The following is a 19,716-nucleotide window of genomic DNA, read 5'->3' as shown; positions in this document are numbered from 1 at the left end:
CTTGCCTGTATTGCAAGGTGTGCAATTGAGCACGGCTCAATGCCCGACCACGGCAGAAGATAGAGAAAAGATGAGTGTCATCCCCTATGCCTCGGCCATAGGGTCTATTATGTATGCCATGCTGTGTACCAGACCTGATGTAAACCTTGCCGTAAGTTTGGTAGGAAGGTACCAAAGTAATACCGGCATGGAACACTGGACAGCGGTCAAGAATATCCTGAAGTACCTGAAGAGGACTAAGGATATGTTTCTCGTTTACGGAGGTGACGAAGAGCTCGTCGTAAAGGGTTACGTCGACGCTAGCTTCGACACAGATCTGGATGACTCGAAGTCACAAACCGGATACGTGTATATTTTGAATGGAGGAGCAGTAAGCTGGTGCAGTTGCAAGCAAAGCGTCGTGGCGGGATCTACATGTGAAGCGGAGTACATGGCAGCCTCGGAGGCAGCACAGGAAGCAGTCTGGATGAAGGAGTTCATTACCGACCTAGGGGTGATTCCCAATGCGTCGGGCCCGATGACTCCCTTCTGTGACAACACTGGAGCTATTGCCCTTGCGAAGGAGCCCAGGTTTCACAGGAAGACCAGGCATATCAAGCGTCGCTTCAACTCCATTCATGAAAGTGTTCAAAATGGAGACATAGATATTTGTAAAGTACATACGGACCTGAATGTAGCAGATTCGTTGACTAAACCTCTCCCTAGAGCAAAACATGATCAACACCAGGACGCAATAGGTGTTCGATTCATCACAATGTAACTAGATTATTGACTCTAGTGCAAGTGGGAGACTGTTGGAAATATGCCCTAGAGGCAATAATAAATGGTTATTATTATATTTCTTTGTTCATGGTAATTGTCTATTATTCATGCTATAATTGTATTGTCTGGAAATCGTAATACATGTGTGAATACATAGACCACAACGTGTCCCTAGTTAGCCTCTAGTTGACTAGCTCGTTGATCAACAGATAGTCATGGTTTCCTGACTATGGACATTGGATGTCGTTGATAACGGGATCACATCATTAGGAGAATGATGTGATGGACAAGACCCAATCCTAAGCATAGCATAAAAGATCGTGTAGTTTCGTTTGCTAGAGCTTTTCCAATGTCAAGTATCTTTTCCTTAGACCATGAGATCGTGCAACTCCCGGATACCATAGGAGTGCTTTGGGTGTGCCAAACGTCACAACGTAACTGGGTGACTATAAAGGTGCACTACGGGTATACACACTTAAGGTTCGGTGACGCTAGGGTTGTAGAGATATGTGTATGCGGAAACCCGAAAGTTGTTTGGAGTCCCGGATGAGATCCCGGACGTCACGAGAGGTTCCGGAATGGTCCGTAGGTGAAGAATTATATATAGGAAGTCAAGTTTCGGCCACCGGGAAAGTTTCGGGGGTTACTGGTATTGTACCGGGACCACCGGAAGGGTCCCAGGGGTCCACCGGGTGGGGCCACCTATCCCGGAGGGCCCCGTGGGCTGAAGTGGGAAGGGAACCAGCCCCTAGTGGGTTGGGCGCCCCCCATGGGCCTCCCCCCATGCGCCTAGGGTTGGGAACCCTAGGGTGGGGGGGCTTCCCACTTGCCTTGGGGGGCAAGGCACCCCCTTCCCCCCTTTGGCCGCCCCCCCCCCCCTTGAGATCCCATCTCCAGGGCCGGCGCCCCCCCCAAGGGGGGCTATATAAAGGGGGGGAGGGAGGGCAGCAACATGACAGCCTTGGGCGCCTCCCTCCTCCCCTGCTACACCTCTCCGTCTCGCAGAAGCTCGGCGAAGCCCTGCCGAGACCCGCTACATCCACCACCACGCCGTTGTGCTGCTGGATCTCCATCAACCTCTCCTTCCCCCTTGCTGGATCAAGAAGGAGGAGACGTCACTACACCGTACGTGTGTTGAACGCGGAGGTGCCGTCCGTTCGGCACTCGGTCATCGGTGATTTGGATCACGGCGAGTACGACTCCGTCATCCACATTCATTGGAACGCTTCCGCTCGCGATCTACAAGGGTATGTAGATGCACTCCTTTCCCCTCGTTGCTAGTATACTCCATAGATGCATCTTGGTGAGCGTAGGAAAATTTTAAAATTATGCTACGATTACCAACACTGTCTCCATGGGCATACAACGCCTAGAGGTGCACGGGGACTCAAACCTTGCAATATCTCAAATAAATGGAGACTTCGATGCCAAAGATCCAAAGATGGCAGCTTATCGTAATCCCGTCCTAAAAATGTCGGCTCGGTTCGAGGGGCTCGAGTTCCATCACGTGGCCCGAGAAAGTAATCAAGCGGCGGACGTTCTCGCTCGTATCGGCGCCAAGCGCGACCCCGTCCCACCTAATATATTTCTGGAAAGGCTTTTTAAGCCATCTGTGGTGTGGCAAGGGGAAAGCGGCAACACTAGTCCGGATCCGAACACAACCCCAGATTCCGAACACACCGATATCATCGGAGGCTCAACCACCGAAATAACACCGTCGGCCCATCTCATTATGGCAGTCATTGCCCCATCGACCGAACCCTTCTTGGCCTACCTTAATAGGAAAGAACTTCCTGAGGATCAGAATGAGGCCCGTCGCATTGTGCGGCGTTCAAAGGCCTACATGGTTCACGACGGAGAGCTCTATAAGAAAAGCGCTACTGGAGTCCTTCAAAGATGTATCTCCGAGGAGGAGGGGCGCCAGCTCCTGGCTGAGATCCATGCCGGTCTCGGCGAACACCACGCCGCAGCTCGGGCCCTTGTTAGCAAGGCCTTCCGTACAGGGTTTTATTGGCCGACGGCCCGAGCAGCTGCACAGGACCTTGTCCAACATTGCGTCGGATGCCAACTCTTCGCCAACCAAAGCCATATGCCCCCCACTGCCCTATAAACAGTCCCCATCACTTGGCCTTTCGCGGTCAGGGGACTGGACATGGTAGGACCCCTTAAAGGAGGAAGCCATAAGAAAAAATATCTGCTGGTCGTGGTGGATAAATTCACTAAGTGGATAGAGGCCAAACCAGTTAAAATGGCCGAATCCGGGCCGGTGATAGAATTCATATCCGGCGTCGTGCACCGTTATGGTGTTTCACACAGCATCATCACTGATAACGGCTCCAACTTCACAGCCGACGAAGTAAAAACCTGGTGCGCTAATCTGGGCATCAAGCTTGATTACGCCTCTGTCTATCATCCGCAGACCAACGATCAAGTCTAACGAGCCAATGGTCTTATTATGAGCGGCATCAAGCCTAGACTAGTGCGGTCTTTGAAAGAATCAGACAAGCACTGGGTTGAGGAGCTCGACTCCGTACTCTGTGGGCTGCGGACCACGCCCAATCGCACTACCAGATACACACCTTTCTTCATGGTGTACGGCGCAGAGGTAGTGTTACCCTGCGACATTATTCATGACTCACCTCGAGTGCACATGTACGAAGAGAGAGAGGCCGAGCTTGATCGGCAGGACAGCTTAGATGTCCTGGAGGAGGAGCGCGACATCGCAAAAGCCCGTTCCGCATTTTATAAATAGCAAGCTCGCAGGTATCAAAGCAGAGAAGTGCGGGCCAAGACTTATAGCGTTGGCGAACTTGTTCTACACCCGCCGGAGAAGAAAAAGGACAAACTCAAGCCCAAGTGGGAGGGTCCCTTCATCATCGACGAAGTTCTCACTGGAGGAGCGTACCGCCTGCGTAATGCGTCAGACAACACGGCCTGACTCCGAAGATTCTACGCCTAGAGCCGAACCCCTTGTTCGTCCCCTTCCCCCTGTCGTCTCCTTCACCTTTTTCTCTCTTTTCGTTTTTTCTCTCTAGCCTTAAAGCTTTCGTGCGGTTAGACCGTGCACCCGTGACGCATACATCTTCAAATATGTACGTCCATTTTACCTGGGGGCTTCTTGTACAGAAGTTTTCTATTATTATTCTCCGAGCATCAAGCTCATCACATATGCGTTTTTCCCATATGTACCTTTTCTTCGCCATTATATGCATCGATATGACTTAAGTTTTGGCCAAGCTGGGTTGCCTAGCTCCTGTGCTTATGCCCTACGTTCCCGTTAGTTCAGCTAGGACATAAAGGGAGCACCTCTACGATTGTTACTGCCCGGTCATCCGGATGTGTACCTCAGAGTGGGTGAAGCCGAAAGCTAGCGTTCTTAAGGGAATATTCGGTTGGTGAATTAAAGATGTTTTTGCATTAGTTCCATCGTGAACCCCCAAAAGCTATACACACTGTGGTTTCGTCCTCACAGTTCGGACATGCACATCAATGCATGCACACCCAGGGAAAGGAACCCCTAACAGAACTATTCTCTCTGGAAGATGTTTCGTATAATTTTAATGTAATATAACATAACTAGCCGGATACAACTTGTCTGTTTAAGCAACTATGACCCCTACGCCTGGTTTTCACGCATACCCCGGTTTATTTTGCCGCTCAGGTATTCGGAAAGCACTCCGCACCTTCGGGTCGAGAGGTCGAAGCGAAAAGGTCGGCCATGACAATCGTTTTACAATCCAGCTAGAAGGAAAGTACATAGTCACTTAGGACTCAAAAACTTCCTGTTCTACGCCGTCCAGCAGACAATCTAATTTACAATCCTGTTGGGAATACCTGGCGGCTACTTCTACTTGGTTGTACACCAAACTAACGGGAATCTCCTTCCCATCTGACCCTAGAGGTCCGACCCGGGCCATGTGATTTGGATCAAGCTTGGTATACCGCGTTTTTACCATAGCCCAGGCCTCTCGTGCACCTTCCCGGCAGGCAGATATCTTTCACAATCAGAAACGCCGCCGTGCTCCTTTGAACAACTCTACAAGCTCCTCCATCCTTCCTGGAGGGGACGCGGCGGGCCACAAGGCTTTGGCAACACTCCACATTGCCTGTCGAGCCTGCTCGTGCATTTGAGATAGCCCTTGAAGCAATTCGTCCGATGATCCGGACACCTCCTCTTCAGGACGGCCCGTCAGCATACCTACAAAAACACCTACATTAGCTAATTTTCATCTCCAAACTGATATGAGGAGCAGTCGGTCACATACTGAATATGCCGCCTCGCAACTGGACTAAGGGGTCCTCGGGCGTCCGGCCTGTTGGCCATGGGCCGGACTGATGGGCTGTGAAGATACGAAGACCGAAGACTGCACCCGTGTTCGGATAGGACTCTCCTTGGCGTGGAAGGCAAGCTTGGCGACCAAATATGTAGATTCCTTTCTTTGTAACCGACCTTGTATAACCCTAGATCCTCCCGGTGTCTATATAAACTGAAGGACTTAGTCCGTAGGGAGATATTCATGACCATAGTCATACAGGCTAGGCTTTTAGGGTTTAGCCATTACGATCTCGTGGTAGATCAACTCTTGTAACACTCATATTCATCAATATCAATCAAGCAGGAAGTAGGATATTACCTCCATAGAGAGGGCCCGAACCTGGGTAAACATCGTGTCCCCTGTCTCCTGTTACCATCGACCTTAGACGCACAGTTCAGGACCCCCTACCCGAGATCCGCCGGTTTTGACACCGACATCAGCGGCGTCTGCAATTGGTTCCCAGCGACTGGCATGGAAGGAAACCGCCTCTGCAGTTGCTTCCAATCCGAGACTTTGCGAGGCAGCCGTGTCCACGTCTTAGGTTTGTTCCCGACGATGATAGAGTGAGTCAATGGCATCTGTATTTGGTTCCCAGCGACTAGCGGTAGGAGTCATTCGCCTCTGCGGGAGGTTCCCACTGAAGGTGAAGGGAGGCGACGGAGGTAGGCGAGGAGGTACCCAGCACAGGTAGAGGAAGGTCGCAGCCTAATTTTCTAAGTTGGCCTGACTCCGGCGAGCTAGTTATTCTTGTCAGAGGTGCAATGTTCTTGAAATTCCTTCCCTTTTCTTGTTTAATATGATCGTATGATCTTGTGCCCAATTGGTCTTCAAACGTTTTGTTCCACATTTGTGTCATTTGTAGCATCAATTTAAAGAAATAAGTTCATTGTTGCGACAGTAGGGTTCAATCAGGGGGAATATCAGCATGGTTCTTTTTTATTGATGCGACGCTTTATGAACTGCCCTTTAATAGTAGACATTCAATTTATACTAAACATTTTTACCTTTGAACAACTTATTTTGTATTTAAAATGTAAATATTTTCCATCCATACATTTTTATTGAATCATGCCATGAAGATTTATTACCGTATCTAACAACACAAATGAAAAGTGCATCTGTGATTTGATTATACAATTTAAACATCTATCTTTGAAAGCATATATACCACTAATAAGATTAGAACTACAATTACTCGTTTTGAGTGCGACTTTTAATGAATTTTCATATTTTAGATTGAACATCTTATCAAAATATATAATATATAAATATAAAAGACATAAAAGATAACAAATCACGTTCGTGTAAGGAATAGTATGTGCGATTTAGGTCTACCATGAACAGCTTATATATGCATGTTTAGTTCTGTTTAGCATCGATCCTTCAACTTTGATCTTGCAACAAATGAGCCTAGAAAAGTTCTTTATAGATTTTTTGTAGAGTATAGTATCCTAACTTAGTTGTAACTTGTAGAAAATTCTAGAATGTACGAAGGTGTCAACAAGTGGTTTGGCCGTGACATAAATATGACGAGGAATGAGAGCTTAAGAGTGAAAGTTAATCATTACTACCTCCGTTCGGGTTTATTAGGCCTCCTTTTATTTTGCGACAAAGTTTGACCATGAATTTAACTAATAAAATGTGAACTATATGTCACAAAAGTTATATCATAGAAAACATCTTTTGAATACAAATCCAATAATATACTCTTTATACCATATACTTTATATTTTTTTAGTCAAATATGTGGTCAAAGTTGGGCCCAGAATACAAAGGGGCCTAATAAACCCGGATGGAGGTAGTACCTCGTATATTGCTTTTGTTGTTACATGTCAAAATGTCATGACCGTGTTGAAAGGCGAGGAGCAAAAGAGGAGAAAATTAAGGGTTCTTATCCATCTGGGTCTACTAGGTGGCTGTAGCCCACATAAGGCACTAGTATAGAAAAAGGCTTTGAGGCGCCTACAGCAATTTTGCATGCCACCTTGAAGCAATCGTCGCTAATGCTCAAACCATGAAAGGTGGTTTTAAAACCACATCCAATACTTCCCGTCGCAAGTTGTTCCCTAAATAGAGCCGCTTCTGATGCTTTACATTCTTGATGATTTCGTGCACTGAACTGCCTAGAATAATTTATCATTCAAAGTGGTCCCCAATGCAGAATCGCCTCGATTTCTTGTTCAGGGTTGGCATGTTATTTATTTATTGCAGTCAGCCCTGCAATTGGACTTCAAAGGGAACATTCTCACATACACATCTTCACAGGCATAGCCATTCTTATTCATCGCATAAGTAATAGAAAACAATGCCACACGACTGAAGGGTTTAAGGTATAAACCCTAAATAGTCGTAGTCACCTCTCCTTCGTGATCAAGTCCTCACTTCATCCTAGAAATCAAGGCCTGACTACTCTTCTCCATGAGGATTCAACCCCTAAAACTTGTTTTGCAGAACTGCAGAAGACGAATCTAGCAGGGAATCCTCGACCTTGCCATCATATTCTCCCGCATAAACTCCACCTGCGGTGGACTTGATTCCTCTTGGATATGCCATTCAAACCCTTCTCCATTGCCGCACCATCCTGGAGAGTCCTCTCATGCACGGCACCCCCGGTCGTGTTGTTCTAGATCCGCCACTGCGCTCCTGCAAGCAATTATTTCGAGAGTAACCACATCTCGAACACCATGGATCACCAATGCATATGAGCCTAGATAATTTTCATTTGAATCCAAGCAAACCGTCGCAGACCCCTGATGCCTGATCTAGCAAGGCCCTCATCCGATGCCTGATCTAGCAAGGCACGCATCTACATGGACTTTGGCATATCCTGCTGGTGGCGCCGCCATACGAGTTAGACCGCCGACCATCCCTCGCATGTTGTGGCTGATTGGGGTCTCCCAAGCATCTGTGTCTAGCCTACTCGTGAGGCGCAGGGAGCCCTTGCCTCTCGCGGCATTGTCCCGGGCCGGCCCATTAATTGCAACCAATGTGAGGGCAGTTTGCTCGTTTTGCTACTTTTTGAAAATCATTTTTCAGTTTTGTTTATATTTCAAAAATTCAATATAAATAATTTACTTACATTTTTAAAACATTCATTGCATATTAAAAATTGTCCGCGTGGCTTAAAATAATATTTGTACCATTCAAAAAAAAGGGTCATGTTTTAAAAAATGTTCATGACATTTAAACAAATGTTTATAAAAAGTGAAAAATGGTTGCATAATTTAAAAAAACATTTTTTGTACCATTTAAAAAAATCATGACATTTTTTCAAATGTTTATACAATGTAAGCAGATATTCATGTAATTTGAAAAAAAAAATCTTACCATTCAAAAGAATATCAATATGTATTGGAAAATGTTTAACATGTATTCAAAAAATATTAAACATGTGTTAGAAGAGATGTTCATCATGCATTAAAAAATTCAACATGTATCAAAAAAATATTTCACATGTATACGAAAATGTACAATGTGTACTAGAAAAGTCGACATGTATTTAAAATATAAAATATGAATGAAAGAACTTAAAAACCCAAAAATACATAAAAACAAATAAGAAAAAAAACTCACCCCTCCTGGCTTGCTAGTTCCCCATGTTCGTCAAAACAATGGATGCTGCAGCGCGTGGCCCCCTCCCTCCAGCCCCTCTGGCTCGCTCCTATCGCCTGAAAAATATACCCCTCCCTCCCCTCCCCCCCCCCCCCCCCAAATCAGACGCACCTCGCCCATGTGCGACCATTCCCCACTCTGCATTACCCTCCTCATTGTGAACCCATCTCGTCCTATAAATAGGCCACCCCGGAGCCCGTTCGACCTCACCCCACTCGTGTGCTTGTGCCACCAAATCCTCACCTCTGAACTTGTCTTGGGCCATAGAACTCTGCCTTGGCCATCATCGTAAGTCTCCTGAGTTGGCATCCTACCTCTCGATTTCTTATATTCTTGGGGGCCTTTAGATCCCCCAAAGCTAACTTTGTCATTAATTTTAGTTCTGGCTATGTGAGTCGTCGACTTGGGCCAATTACTGTAGCACCGTCCTACGGTTCCAACGGCATTGTCGATTCCATCACCGTTGATGACTACTTCCACCTCTCATGAGTCTGCGAAGTCTCCCTAAACACGTCGGTGTCCTTGGATCACCCTGTCGTCGACTACATCACTGTCGGTGAGAATTCTCGAAAGGTCGGTAGATTGATACATGGACTTTGCAGTGGAGGCTGCTAGTGAAATTGAGAACGCTAGATAACTAGGAAGAATTAGATATCCATGAATAAACTTGGAAAAATGAAATTTTCACCGGTGAGTCTTTTCTTTTTTTATTTAGGACTGTGATATTTGACACACGTGTGCCACATAGCTAAAACTACCACACACATCTTATTCCTTCCCTCTAAGTACAGAACGACCCTCCCTCCCTTCGATCCCTCCTCCTCCCGAATGATCCCGCAGGCTCTCCCGAGAAAACTGCTTCTCCCGCACATCTCGCGTGCCCACCCCCCGGGAAAACTGCCACTTCATGTCTCCCACGTGATTAAAAAAATTACGCATGTGGGATTCGAACCCACGACTCCCTGGCACCAAAGCGCACCACCACAACCAACTCACCCTTAGGGATTTGTTGCTCAACTAAAGAAACCTATTCGTTTTGACTCCTTTTTTTTACAGTCGTGTTATTACAGAAAATTACCACGATTTCCCCTCGGGTCAAAGTTACCATGGTATTCGTATGCAAGTTATCGGGTCTATGTTGCGTAAGTTACCGTGTTATTTACATAGAACTTACCAGATAGTATGTTTCAACAACTACACCCCCTTTCAAAGTTACCACTGTGTTTTGTACACAAGTTAGCAGGTCCTCGATGCGTAAAATACCGTGGTACTAACACATAACTTATCAGGGTATGTTTACATAAACCTCCCCCTGGTCAAAGTTACCACGGGGGACTGTACATGAATTAACGGTTCTACGGTTAGTATATTATCATGGTACTTACACCTAAAAATCCGGGTGTGTGCTTTTTTCATAGGTAAAAAATTACCACAATATTTTTGTGTAACTTATCACGCCTATAGCGGGTCAAAGCGGACCCTTTTTTTGGGGGGCCAACCCATGAGCACGTGTGCCCCTCATGACACTAAACATTATGTGACTTTTCCGTGGCACGCCATGTGTTGTGTTCATCCAAGAGGCCCTGCGAGGCGAGTGTATGTTTCTAACAACTTCTTTTCCTTTGGTGAAAGTTACCATGATGCGATATGTAAGTTATCGGTTATGGGTGCTTGTATTATCATATTATTTACACACACAAAATCTCGGGGATGTTTTGAACAACTTTTTCCCGGATCAAAAAGTTATCATGGTGATTCTAGGTAACCTATCAAGCCCGCCGTGCTTAAAATATCATGCTATTTACACAAAATTTATCAGGGGTATGTTTCAGCAAATCCCCCCCCCCCCCCCCCCCCCACGGGTCAAAAACTTATCATGGTGTTTAGTTATCGTAGTGCATATGTTTTTCATGCTATTACACAGAAAAAACCCAGGGGAGGGAAGTATACTACTGTGCTATTTACACATAAGTTACCGGAGTGTCTTTTCGATAATTTTCTTCCCTATAGTCAAAGTTACCATGGTGTTTCTACCTCAGTTATCAGATGTGCGCTGCGTATATTACCATCTATTTACACAGAAATTATCGGGTATATTTTCACATTTTTCTTCCCCAATGGTTAAAGATACCATGATGTTTGTATCTAAATTCTAAATTATCAGGTCTATGGTGTGAATGTTATCATATTATTTACAGAAATTACGGGGGGTTGGGGGCGGGGGGGTCAACAAATTTCTTCCCAATGATCAAAGTTACCACGATGCTTTCATCAAAGTTATCACGACTCCGGTGCTTATATGGTCATGCTACTTACACATAATGTAACGTGTGGTATACAAAAGTTATCATGTTGGTGGTGCGTTAGTTATCGTGATCGGATCTGACGGCGCTAGATGCGCGTGGTAGTTTTTGCAATCTGCCACACTATTGCCACATACATATTTCGTTTTATTTTTTGAGATTCGAGTCTTTTCTCTTCGAGTGCTCTTGTTTTTTTTTCTTTTGGTGAGAGTTACCTTGTAGTCTGGCCCAGCGGTGTGACGGCCCAAAGGCTTGTCCATGGAGGCCCATATACACATCAGATCAGATTACACCTCCCCCCTTCCCGCACGTCACTCTGCTTCGACCACGCGCCGACGACCGACCATGCTTCTTCTTCCTCCCAGCAGCAGCAGCTGGACAATGCCAGCTCCTCCAGCCCTCCGCTCCCCGCGCGCGCCTATCTCTCCACGGACGGTAAACTCCTCACCTACACCTCCCTCTCGCCTTCTTCGCTCCACTATGGTTCTGGTTCTGGTCTCAGTGCCTTTCTACTCTAGTCTAGTGCCCGCAACCTGTTTGTCGAATTGCTCGCCCCCTTCCCTTGTTGCATTTGCGGCATCCGCGCACCCCCACCCCCGGCCTCCTCCTCTCAGCTACACATACCAGAAATCAGAGCAGCCTTCCCCCCCAAAAAACAAAGAAAGAAAGCAGTGCAGCCGCAAAGGCCGGCCGGGGCGGACGGCTGCTCCGGCACGACGCTCCACCGGCGCAGTCGACGGCGACGTGCTGCCACTGTAAGTGCACAAGGGGGTGCGATGTGCTCACGTGGCTAGGGGGTGGCTGGAGCGTGGAGGCGCGGCGCCGGCGTCGATGATGGGATACAGAACGTGGCCGCCGGCGCTTCTGAGTTATGGGCTGAACCGGGCAGGCGCATGACCGCGTGGGAGCCGGTGATCTCTGTTCTAGTGTGCTCCAACTGATGAATTCATGCGTCATTACTTGCTTCTGAACACTGCGTAACTGAAGATGCTTTCAAATTTGCGTCCGGCATTGGTCATGATTACAGCATACATACAGTATCTACTTTGCAATCTTTGATCGATCATGCTAATGGACGCAGCCTATGTTCGTCTCCATCTTCTTGTATCCAATGTGCCAATCCAAGGTTTCTTTAGTCTTGCAGGAATCACCCAGACGACATGCCATAGCACGGTGTGACACTTCACGGAGCACGCCAAGAATATCTGAAACTGAAACTGAAGCTACGCTTGCTCAACCTTCAGCAGCTGTCCAAGGTGGTACCGCCCCTCTGGTTCAGGCACTGAAATCAACTGCAGCCCAAGACGTGTCCTGCTTTCACTTCCCTGGACACAACCGAGGGAAAGCTGCTCCGTCATTGTTGTCAAACCTTATTGGCGCGGAGACGTTTTCGCATGACTTGCCCGAGCTACCTGAGCTCGACGACCTCTTCTACCCCAAGGGTGTGATCTTGGATGCTCAGAACAGGGCAGCTGAACTGTTTGGGTCATCTAAAACATGGTTCCTGATCAACGGGAGTACCTGCGGAATCCAGGCCGCGGTGATGGCCACCTGCTCCCCCGGTGACTACATCATTATACCTCGGAACTGTCACATTTCAGTGATCTCCGCCCTGGTTCTGTCCGGCGCTGTGCCCAAGTATATAGTACCAGAGTACAATTCTGCATGGGACATTGCTGGTGGTGTTACGCCGTCACAGGTGGATAAAGCGCTGAAGGAGCTTGAGAAGGATGGCAAGAAAGTAGGTGCTGTTCTTGTTACTTCACCGACCTACCATGGCATATGCAGCGATGTGCAAGGTATCGTCGATGTTTGCCGTCCCTTACACATTCCGGTTATAGTTGATGAGGCTCATGGTGCACACTTCAGGTTCCATCACAGTTTTCCAAGCACGGCGATTGAGCAAGGTGCTGACTTAGCTGTGCAATCCACACACAAGGTTTTGAGCTCTCTTACACAGTCCTCGATGCTTCACATGGCTAGAGGTCTGGTTGATGCAGATAAAGTGAGTCAATGCCTCCAGTTGCTCCAGAGCTCAAGCCCAAGTTACCTCCTACTGTCATCATTAGATGCTGCAAGAGCTCAGTTAAGCGAGAACTCGAAATCTTTTGATGAACCGGTGGCTATGGCTTTAGAAACAAAAGATCAGCTGATGGTAATCCCAGGGTTATCTGTGCTGGACTTGTCATGCTTTGCTTCTGACTTCCCTGCCATTGATCCTTTGCGTGTCACACTAAGTGCTTCAGATCTACATTTATCTGGATACGAAGCAGATGACATTTTGGAAGAGCATCAAATTGTATCTGAGCTTGTCGGAACACAGGCGGTGACGTTTGCAGTCAACTTAGGGACCAGCAGGCAAGATGTTCAAAAGCTTGTACAGTGTGCAAAACATCTCTCAGATAAATACATGTCTGCAAACGAATCGAGATTTAGTAAGCATAACTATGTTCGTAGCCCATTGGATAAGTTCTCTGTCAAGCTGAGTCCAAGAGAGGCCTTCTTTACAAAGAAAAGGAGAGTGTGCATTGAGGACAGCCTTGGGGAGATTTGTGGTGAGCTCATCTGCCCGTATCCACCAGGTATCCCTGTGCTGATACCCGGTGAGGTTGTAACTCAGGATTCGCTGTCTTATTTAATAAACGTCAGGGACCAGGGCATGACAATCAGTGGAGCAGCTGATGGTGAACTCAACTCAATCATGGTATGCAACTTGTGATGATTATTCTGCCAATTCAAGATAACTATGTGGCAGAGATATTTCGATGGTTCACAGGACTCATGAATCATGATGCTTCTGTATAGTATGAGGGACGATAAGCACGCATCAGCCCAAGCAGAGGCTTCTTTTCTGACAGATATGGACAAAACTTGTCTAACGGAACAACCGACTGCCTGCTTGGCCAGACATTGAGAGTACATCTCGTGAAGGAAGAGTTAGCTGTCAAGCTACAAGACGATGCCAAAATTGAAGTAGGGTCTATGGCATGTGGCCTCCTGTGAGTTCGAAGCATAAACCATTGAAGTGGCAACCTTTTCCTGTGAAGTGCCTTGGAATGTAATGATATGCTGCTTTTGTCCATAGCTCTCTTCAAGAGAAGAGGCAAATTAGCCACCAAGTAACAGTTCCTGTGTTCTCCTTTCTTTTCCAGCTCCCCCCCCCCCCCCCCCCCCCCCCCCCCCTGTGGTTCTCTGCAGAACGGCGCGCCCAATCTGCATCGCTGTGACTCTGAGCTCGACCATCCGCTGCAGTTTGTACACCTTTTCAAGGTTTCCCAGAAGTATGTTGCAAGGTTGCCCAAGCAGGTACTCTAGCTGCTTCTGTAAGTCCCACATCAACTCAAGAATTCATTAAATATTCAACTGAACGTGTACCGAAAGATTTTATCATCTAATTCATCATTGCAAATGTAACCACCATTTCTTTATTTGCGCAAGAAGAAGAGGCTATACTGACTATACTTCCAAATTAAGGCCTCCACCAAAACGTGGGGCTCGAAACAGTGACCAAAGCAGTAGATTTTGGTTGAGAGAATTAGATTAAGGGACTAATCAACTCATACCTTGCAATCACCAACCAGGAAAGTAATGTGATGATGATGATGATAATGATGATGCAGTTAGGTTTTATCACGGGTTGGCTTTCTGCCAGAAACAAAGCTCACCCTAAACAACAAGGACCTGGGAGCTAACACTATGCCCCCACTGTGCTGCTTGTTTCCTTCCTAGTTAATTAAGCAGATAAATAAAACAAAATCTGGGCTGATCCTTCCCACTAATCAAACCCTGTTATGATAAACAAACATGCTACCAATCATGACAGGTGGGGTCGGGTCATGTTTATCTATTCTAGGCCATGAATAAGCCACGAATCATGCGAACACCTATAAATGGGTGCATTGGAACACTTGTATCATTTATTTTTAGAACATGCCTGTTTTGCCTCATATTAATAATAATATTATTTTTTTTATCAAAAGACATGTTTTACTGTTCATGTTCTGAACGAGTCACACTGGCTAGCTGGTGAACCAAGCTGTCGCTCGAATCCAGTTAATTGCCGTACTGCACAACTAGTAGTAAACGTACTAATCGCAATTAATAAAACTGTTAGCGATGAAGCATCACATCAGAAATCTGTTCCCCGTTGCGTGTGCTCTGATTCAGACTGAGGCCTGCATCCTGCTAATCTGTCTTGAACTTGAAGTGGGATTAAGTTCCCATGATGATAAAGAAGCTAAGTAGTGAGTCACGTTCCAACAGTAGCAGTAGTGGCACATCACTGTTTCTTATTACAAAGATACAGTGTCAACATTGTTAATCAGTGGTTGGTGATGTTGACTGGTTAAGGAACGCGTCAGCTCGGTTCAGTGGCCACGGATTCACATATAGCGACTAGTGTGTGAATTACACCATCAAAAGTAGTTTTGATTTGCATTTTTGTAGGACTGCCTCCCATGTGAACACGTTTATACTGTTTACTGTTGAATTAACTGAATTTTGATCGGGTCGACGTTTGACTTTGTCTGAATTTTTTGTTCTTTGTCTAAGTTGAAAGCAGATTTGATCATGATTCTGCACTCATGGACTGCAAAAGATTATTTTTCATTTCCTTGAGACAAGTGTACCATCTGGCATCTAGCTAGCTAGGTCTATGATGAACAAACGAGTTAATTCGCCTTAACCATTATGCAGTACTAGCTGCGTGCACGCATGGCGGCATGCATGTAGTCCAACAAACATGTAGACTTGAATAAATTTGCACGACTATTATTGTACCAGCAGCAGCAGCAGCAATTAATCACCATCACTCCTGACAAGATTTTACCATCTGGTTTAAGAGCAACTTCAATGGAAAAGAGGAAGAGAGGGGGCCCCATGGCCCGTAGAGATCTTGAAACAAGCTGAAGCTCCCACAATCTACCAAGTATGTACACAACTCCACTCCACATGAATGCATAATATATACACAAACCTATGCATATGCTTCTTTATCTCACCCAAAGTTAAAACAAAGATTTTACCAAATGACAAGGTAATTATCAATCATCAGCAAGCACGTGGAAGAACTAAAAGATGAGATCACTCGTCTCAACTCTTTTTTTACTAGCACTAGTGAGGGTGGTTTGTCGAGCTCGAGGAGCATGGCAATGGCAGCAGAGATTGGTCAGTTGATGCAGGTGGTGGCGACGGCGCCGGGGTCCATGGCGATCTCGAGCTGGCGGAGGGAGAGGGAGGAGGGCTGGGAGAAGGCGCCGACCATGCCCATGCCCACGCCCATGCCGCCCACCTTGTTGAGGCCGTCCCAGCCGATGTGCCCGACGTGCTGCACGTCGGTGGGGTACCCGATCACGATCTCCCTATCCTCCTCCTCGTCGTCCTCCTCGCCGTCGTAGGCCGCGAAGAAGGTCTTGATTCCCTTGAGCAGCCGCTGCACCCCCGCCGTGACGACCCCTGACGCCGCCGCCGCGGTTCTGGCCTTGTCCTCGCTGCTTTCTTCTCCGGCGCCTCTCTCTGAAATGGATGTTGTGCTTGCTGTTAGTATGTGGAGTGCCGGTGGCATGGATCTTCATATGAATTGTGATCAGGAAGTACATACCCTGTGCGGTGGCCGCCGTGGTCGTGGTGGAGGAGGAGGGGGTGTCGGCCTCCTGCTGCGGCTGCGGCGCCGGTGCTGGTGGCTTCTTGTCGAGCGGTTCGGCGACGGCGACGGCGGACTGCGACATGCAGCCGATGGAGAAGGAGAAGCCGGCGCCGCTGCGGCGGTCCTTCATCGGAGCCAGAGACGATTGACACTGAGACTACGGAGGTTCTGACGGAGGGTAGAGAGGGTTGGAAGAAAGATGCAGGCAGAATGGTGTTGCGTTCTTGGCCCGGCGTGTCTTATACCCAGTGCACGGGGAGCAGAGGAAAGCAGGGCAAGGTTTGGTGAGAGAGAAAGACAGAAAGCTGAGCGAGGAAGAGGGAGACAGGGTATCATCATGGAGGTTAGTTTTGGTAGCATGGTATCATGGAGATCAATCAGGAACGATCTTCGTGGACTAATTGCTTTTTTCCCATGGTGTGTTTCCTTTTTTTGTTGCTGGTGCCGGGGCTGCGACGTGCACATCAATTGCGTTAAAATTCCTTTCAAAAGGGTGGGGTGAGCTTGATTTGGTGCCATCATTTCGCTAGTGGATGCAGCACGCACACAAAGAGATGTCTCTCCTCCTCCTCCCTCTTTTTCGTGTCATCCTTTTGGGCGGGTGCAGTGATATGAATTACAGATTTAGGTGTCTCAATTCGCTGTGAAGTGTGTGTGTGTGTGTGTGTTTTTTTGCGAATAGTGGAAGTGTGGTTTGCGACCTAGTTTCTCATATAAACTGGACCAAGGTTTTTTTTTCATTACGAAATCGCACAAGCACCCTACTCTCTTGACGAGGTCCCATCCAAAAGAAAATTGTCCTTTAAAATTGTAAAAGTGCAACAACGTGACTTGAGATTATGGTTGAACTCTCCCGGTCTGTGCACCCGAGGATGCACGCGGCTAAAAAGTTATCGCAGAGTCTTCACTAAAAAAACTGAAACATGTATGTTTCAGATGAAGGCTTCTTTGATTCATAGGATAGGAATATCGTGAGAATATGTATCTTAGTTCTCTAGATAAAGGGATGTCATTTCATTCATAGGATACGAACTTTTGCATCGGGTCTAGGCTAATATTTTTCTTTCTTTGAAATGTGCAAGGATTGGTTCCTATCATACGAAATTCATTTCTACAACCCAACAGTTCCAAAAGATTTTTTCCTAAAAAAAAGTATTCTTCATAATTACTACTCCCTCAGTCTCATAATGTAACATGTTTTTTACACTATAGTAATATCAAAAAACGTCTTACATTATACGACAGAGTGAGTACAAAATTCCCGCAAACCAAATAGGCCGGATTTTGCAGATAACAGGGCATGCTCTGCACGTGTCATGGTGCGCCGTGCGCGAGTAAAATGTTTGTGCGGCAGGTCGAGCGTGACGCGTACGTCCAACCATTAGCCGCGCGCGCGCAGGTTGAATAATTCAAAAAACCAATGAATGGAAAAGGGAAATAAATAAGCCTGCCTGCTTTTGAGATTCTTGAGGGCCCCCCTTTTGACCTTGTTTTTGCTTGTGCAAAATGAAAAGGGCGAACCTTGATGATGATCTGATCCGAATGAAATCTACACCAGCAATTCATAATAGGATTTGGTGAGGTTAAACAGTCCTCGTCTCTGCTGCTCCAAGCCTCCAACCCAACAAACCACGCGTGTCTCAGCGAAAAAGCAGGGCAAAATGGCGCGAGAGGGATCCTTTTTCACACGTACTTTAATCATCAGAAGAAAACACGAGAATTAAATTAGTCCAGGTCTGTTAATGATGTAGTACCAGTACAATATCGGAAAGTAATGCAATTTGGCAATATTAAAAGCGTGAAACATGGCCACATGAAACATTCTCTGTGGCAGATCACTTGCATTCAACACCAAGCTCGGCCGGCCATGCGGGATCCGGAGGATAGGAGGAGGAGATTAAACACAAACGGTCTTTGATTCGTGGACTAATTGCTTTTTCAGCTGCAAAAAGTCGCTCTCATCCAAGATGGTCGGCAAGGCTGTGGAGGCACCGGTGACTGTGGGGGCGAGGACCTCGTCGCTCCGCCCTCATGCGGAGGATTGCGGGCTCTGGGCGGCAACCCCGGTAGGTGAGGCGGTAACGCCTTCACGACAGGCGACGCCTGTGGGTGGTGAAGCTGGTCGATGCGCTCAACCGCATGGGCAGTGAGTCATCGGTAGAGGTCGGTTAGAGCACGGAGCTCCTCCTATTAGTCGGATTTGGAGGTACTCCTCTGTTGTCTCTCTTCTACTGATCTTGGCTGGTAGCGGGCTTTGTTGGAGCTAAATCCGGCAGATCACCCGGTAGGGTATCCCAACCTAGGCTACCTGGCACGATGGTAACAGAGGGTTTTTGCCCAAGTTCGGTCTCTCCAGGGGAGATGATACCCCTATGTCCTGCTTGTGTTTTATTGCATTGAAGTGTGTATAAATTACTAAGTACCGAGAGATTATAAGTTGCTTATCTATGGGCCCGGACGCAGGTTTATATAGCATACCAAGACCCTAGGTTACATGGATCTTAGTCAGCTACCTATGAGGAGGTAGAATCCTCCACGAATCTCGTTTCTTGTATTATAAGTCAAGTTGTTTGGAGTCTTCCGTTACCTGTCACAGGCCGTCCTATGTGGCCCAGGACGAAACCGACAAAGGGCGTCCTCAGTCTGACCCACCAGGTCGAGAGTAGTCGTGGTAAGAGGCCCCTAGCTGGGACACCATTAGTAGTCCCTGAACCGGTGTTCAAATATCGCTGCAGCTCGAGCCATCCATGATGCCACCGGAGTCATGGCCAGAGGGCACAAGCTGTGGAAGGGAGGCAAGGCGGTCAACAACGGCAAGGGCACCGCAGCGCAACTGAAGCCAAGGAACCCTCCTTGACGTAGGGAAAGTGGAAGCCCTCCATCATCGTGCAAGCCCACATATGGGCCGGGGATGAGGAGTCCCGGTCAGCTCAAACGTTTGGACTAGCTAGGCACAATCGGTTGGGTGGCAATTTGCTTTCCGGGCAGTGACCAGACAGGCCGTTCGGATGTTGGGAAGGATATGGGGGCTCCGATTATAGACACTATGATTCATGGCCAGTTGATGACTATGATTAAT

At 47.1% G+C, this 19,716-nt stretch overlaps 2 protein-coding genes across 3 annotated transcripts; one reads left to right on the top strand and one right to left on the bottom strand.

The window, feature by feature from the left end:
- Positions 1 to 11,306: 11,306 nt before the first annotated feature.
- On the top strand, positions 11,307 to 14,137 carry LOC109760774 (uncharacterized). Of its 2 annotated transcripts, none has more exons than XM_020319590.4 (2): positions 11,307 to 11,428; positions 12,138 to 14,137. In XM_020319590.4, the coding sequence occupies exons 1-2, from the start codon at positions 11,339 to 11,341 to the stop codon at positions 13,710 to 13,712; spliced, it is 1,665 nt and encodes a 554-aa protein (XP_020175179.3). In that variant the 5' UTR covers positions 11,307 to 11,338; the 3' UTR covers positions 13,713 to 14,137. The 2 variants fall into 2 exon arrangements, with proteins under 2 accessions (XP_020175179.3, XP_073354553.1); XM_073498452.1 differs by lacking the exon at positions 11,307 to 11,428 and having other exon boundaries at positions 11,454 to 13,697; positions 13,852 to 14,137.
- Positions 14,138 to 15,763: 1,626 nt separating this feature from the next.
- On the bottom strand, positions 15,764 to 17,107 carry LOC109760776 (CRIB domain-containing protein RIC4). The gene is made up of 2 exons (XM_020319592.4): positions 16,593 to 17,107; positions 15,764 to 16,507 (listed from the first exon to the last, which is right to left on the bottom strand). Exons 1-2 carry the CDS (start codon positions 16,765 to 16,767, stop codon positions 16,161 to 16,163), a joined length of 522 nt encoding a protein of 173 aa, XP_020175181.1. The 5' UTR covers positions 16,768 to 17,107; the 3' UTR covers positions 15,764 to 16,160.
- Between the last annotated feature and the right edge of the window lie 2,609 nt (positions 17,108 to 19,716).

This window comes from Aegilops tauschii, chromosome 5, assembly GCF_002575655.3.
Source record: "Aegilops tauschii subsp. strangulata cultivar AL8/78 chromosome 5, Aet v6.0, whole genome shotgun sequence".
NCBI classification, from domain to species: Eukaryota; Viridiplantae; Streptophyta; class Magnoliopsida; order Poales; family Poaceae; genus Aegilops; species Aegilops tauschii.
This window is presented reverse-complemented; position numbering and strand designations above follow the sequence as displayed.

Excerpts from the sequence above, each read along its gene's own strand:
- LOC109760774 (XM_020319590.4), top strand. The coding sequence starts at position 11,339 with ATGCTTCTTCTTCCTCCCAGCAGCAGCAGCTGGACAATGCCAGCTCCT. Across the intron at positions 11,429-12,137 it reads CGCCTATCTCTCCACGGACG|GAATCACCCAGACGACATGC; the intron begins GTAAACTCCTCA and ends TTAGTCTTGCAG.
- LOC109760776 (XM_020319592.4), bottom strand. The coding sequence starts at position 16,767 with ATGAAGGACCGCCGCAGCGGCGCCGGCTTCTCCTTCTCCATCGGCTGC. Across the intron at positions 16,508-16,592 it reads CACGGCGGCCACCGCACAGG|AGAGAGGCGCCGGAGAAGAA; the intron begins GTATGTACTTCC and ends CATCCATTTCAG.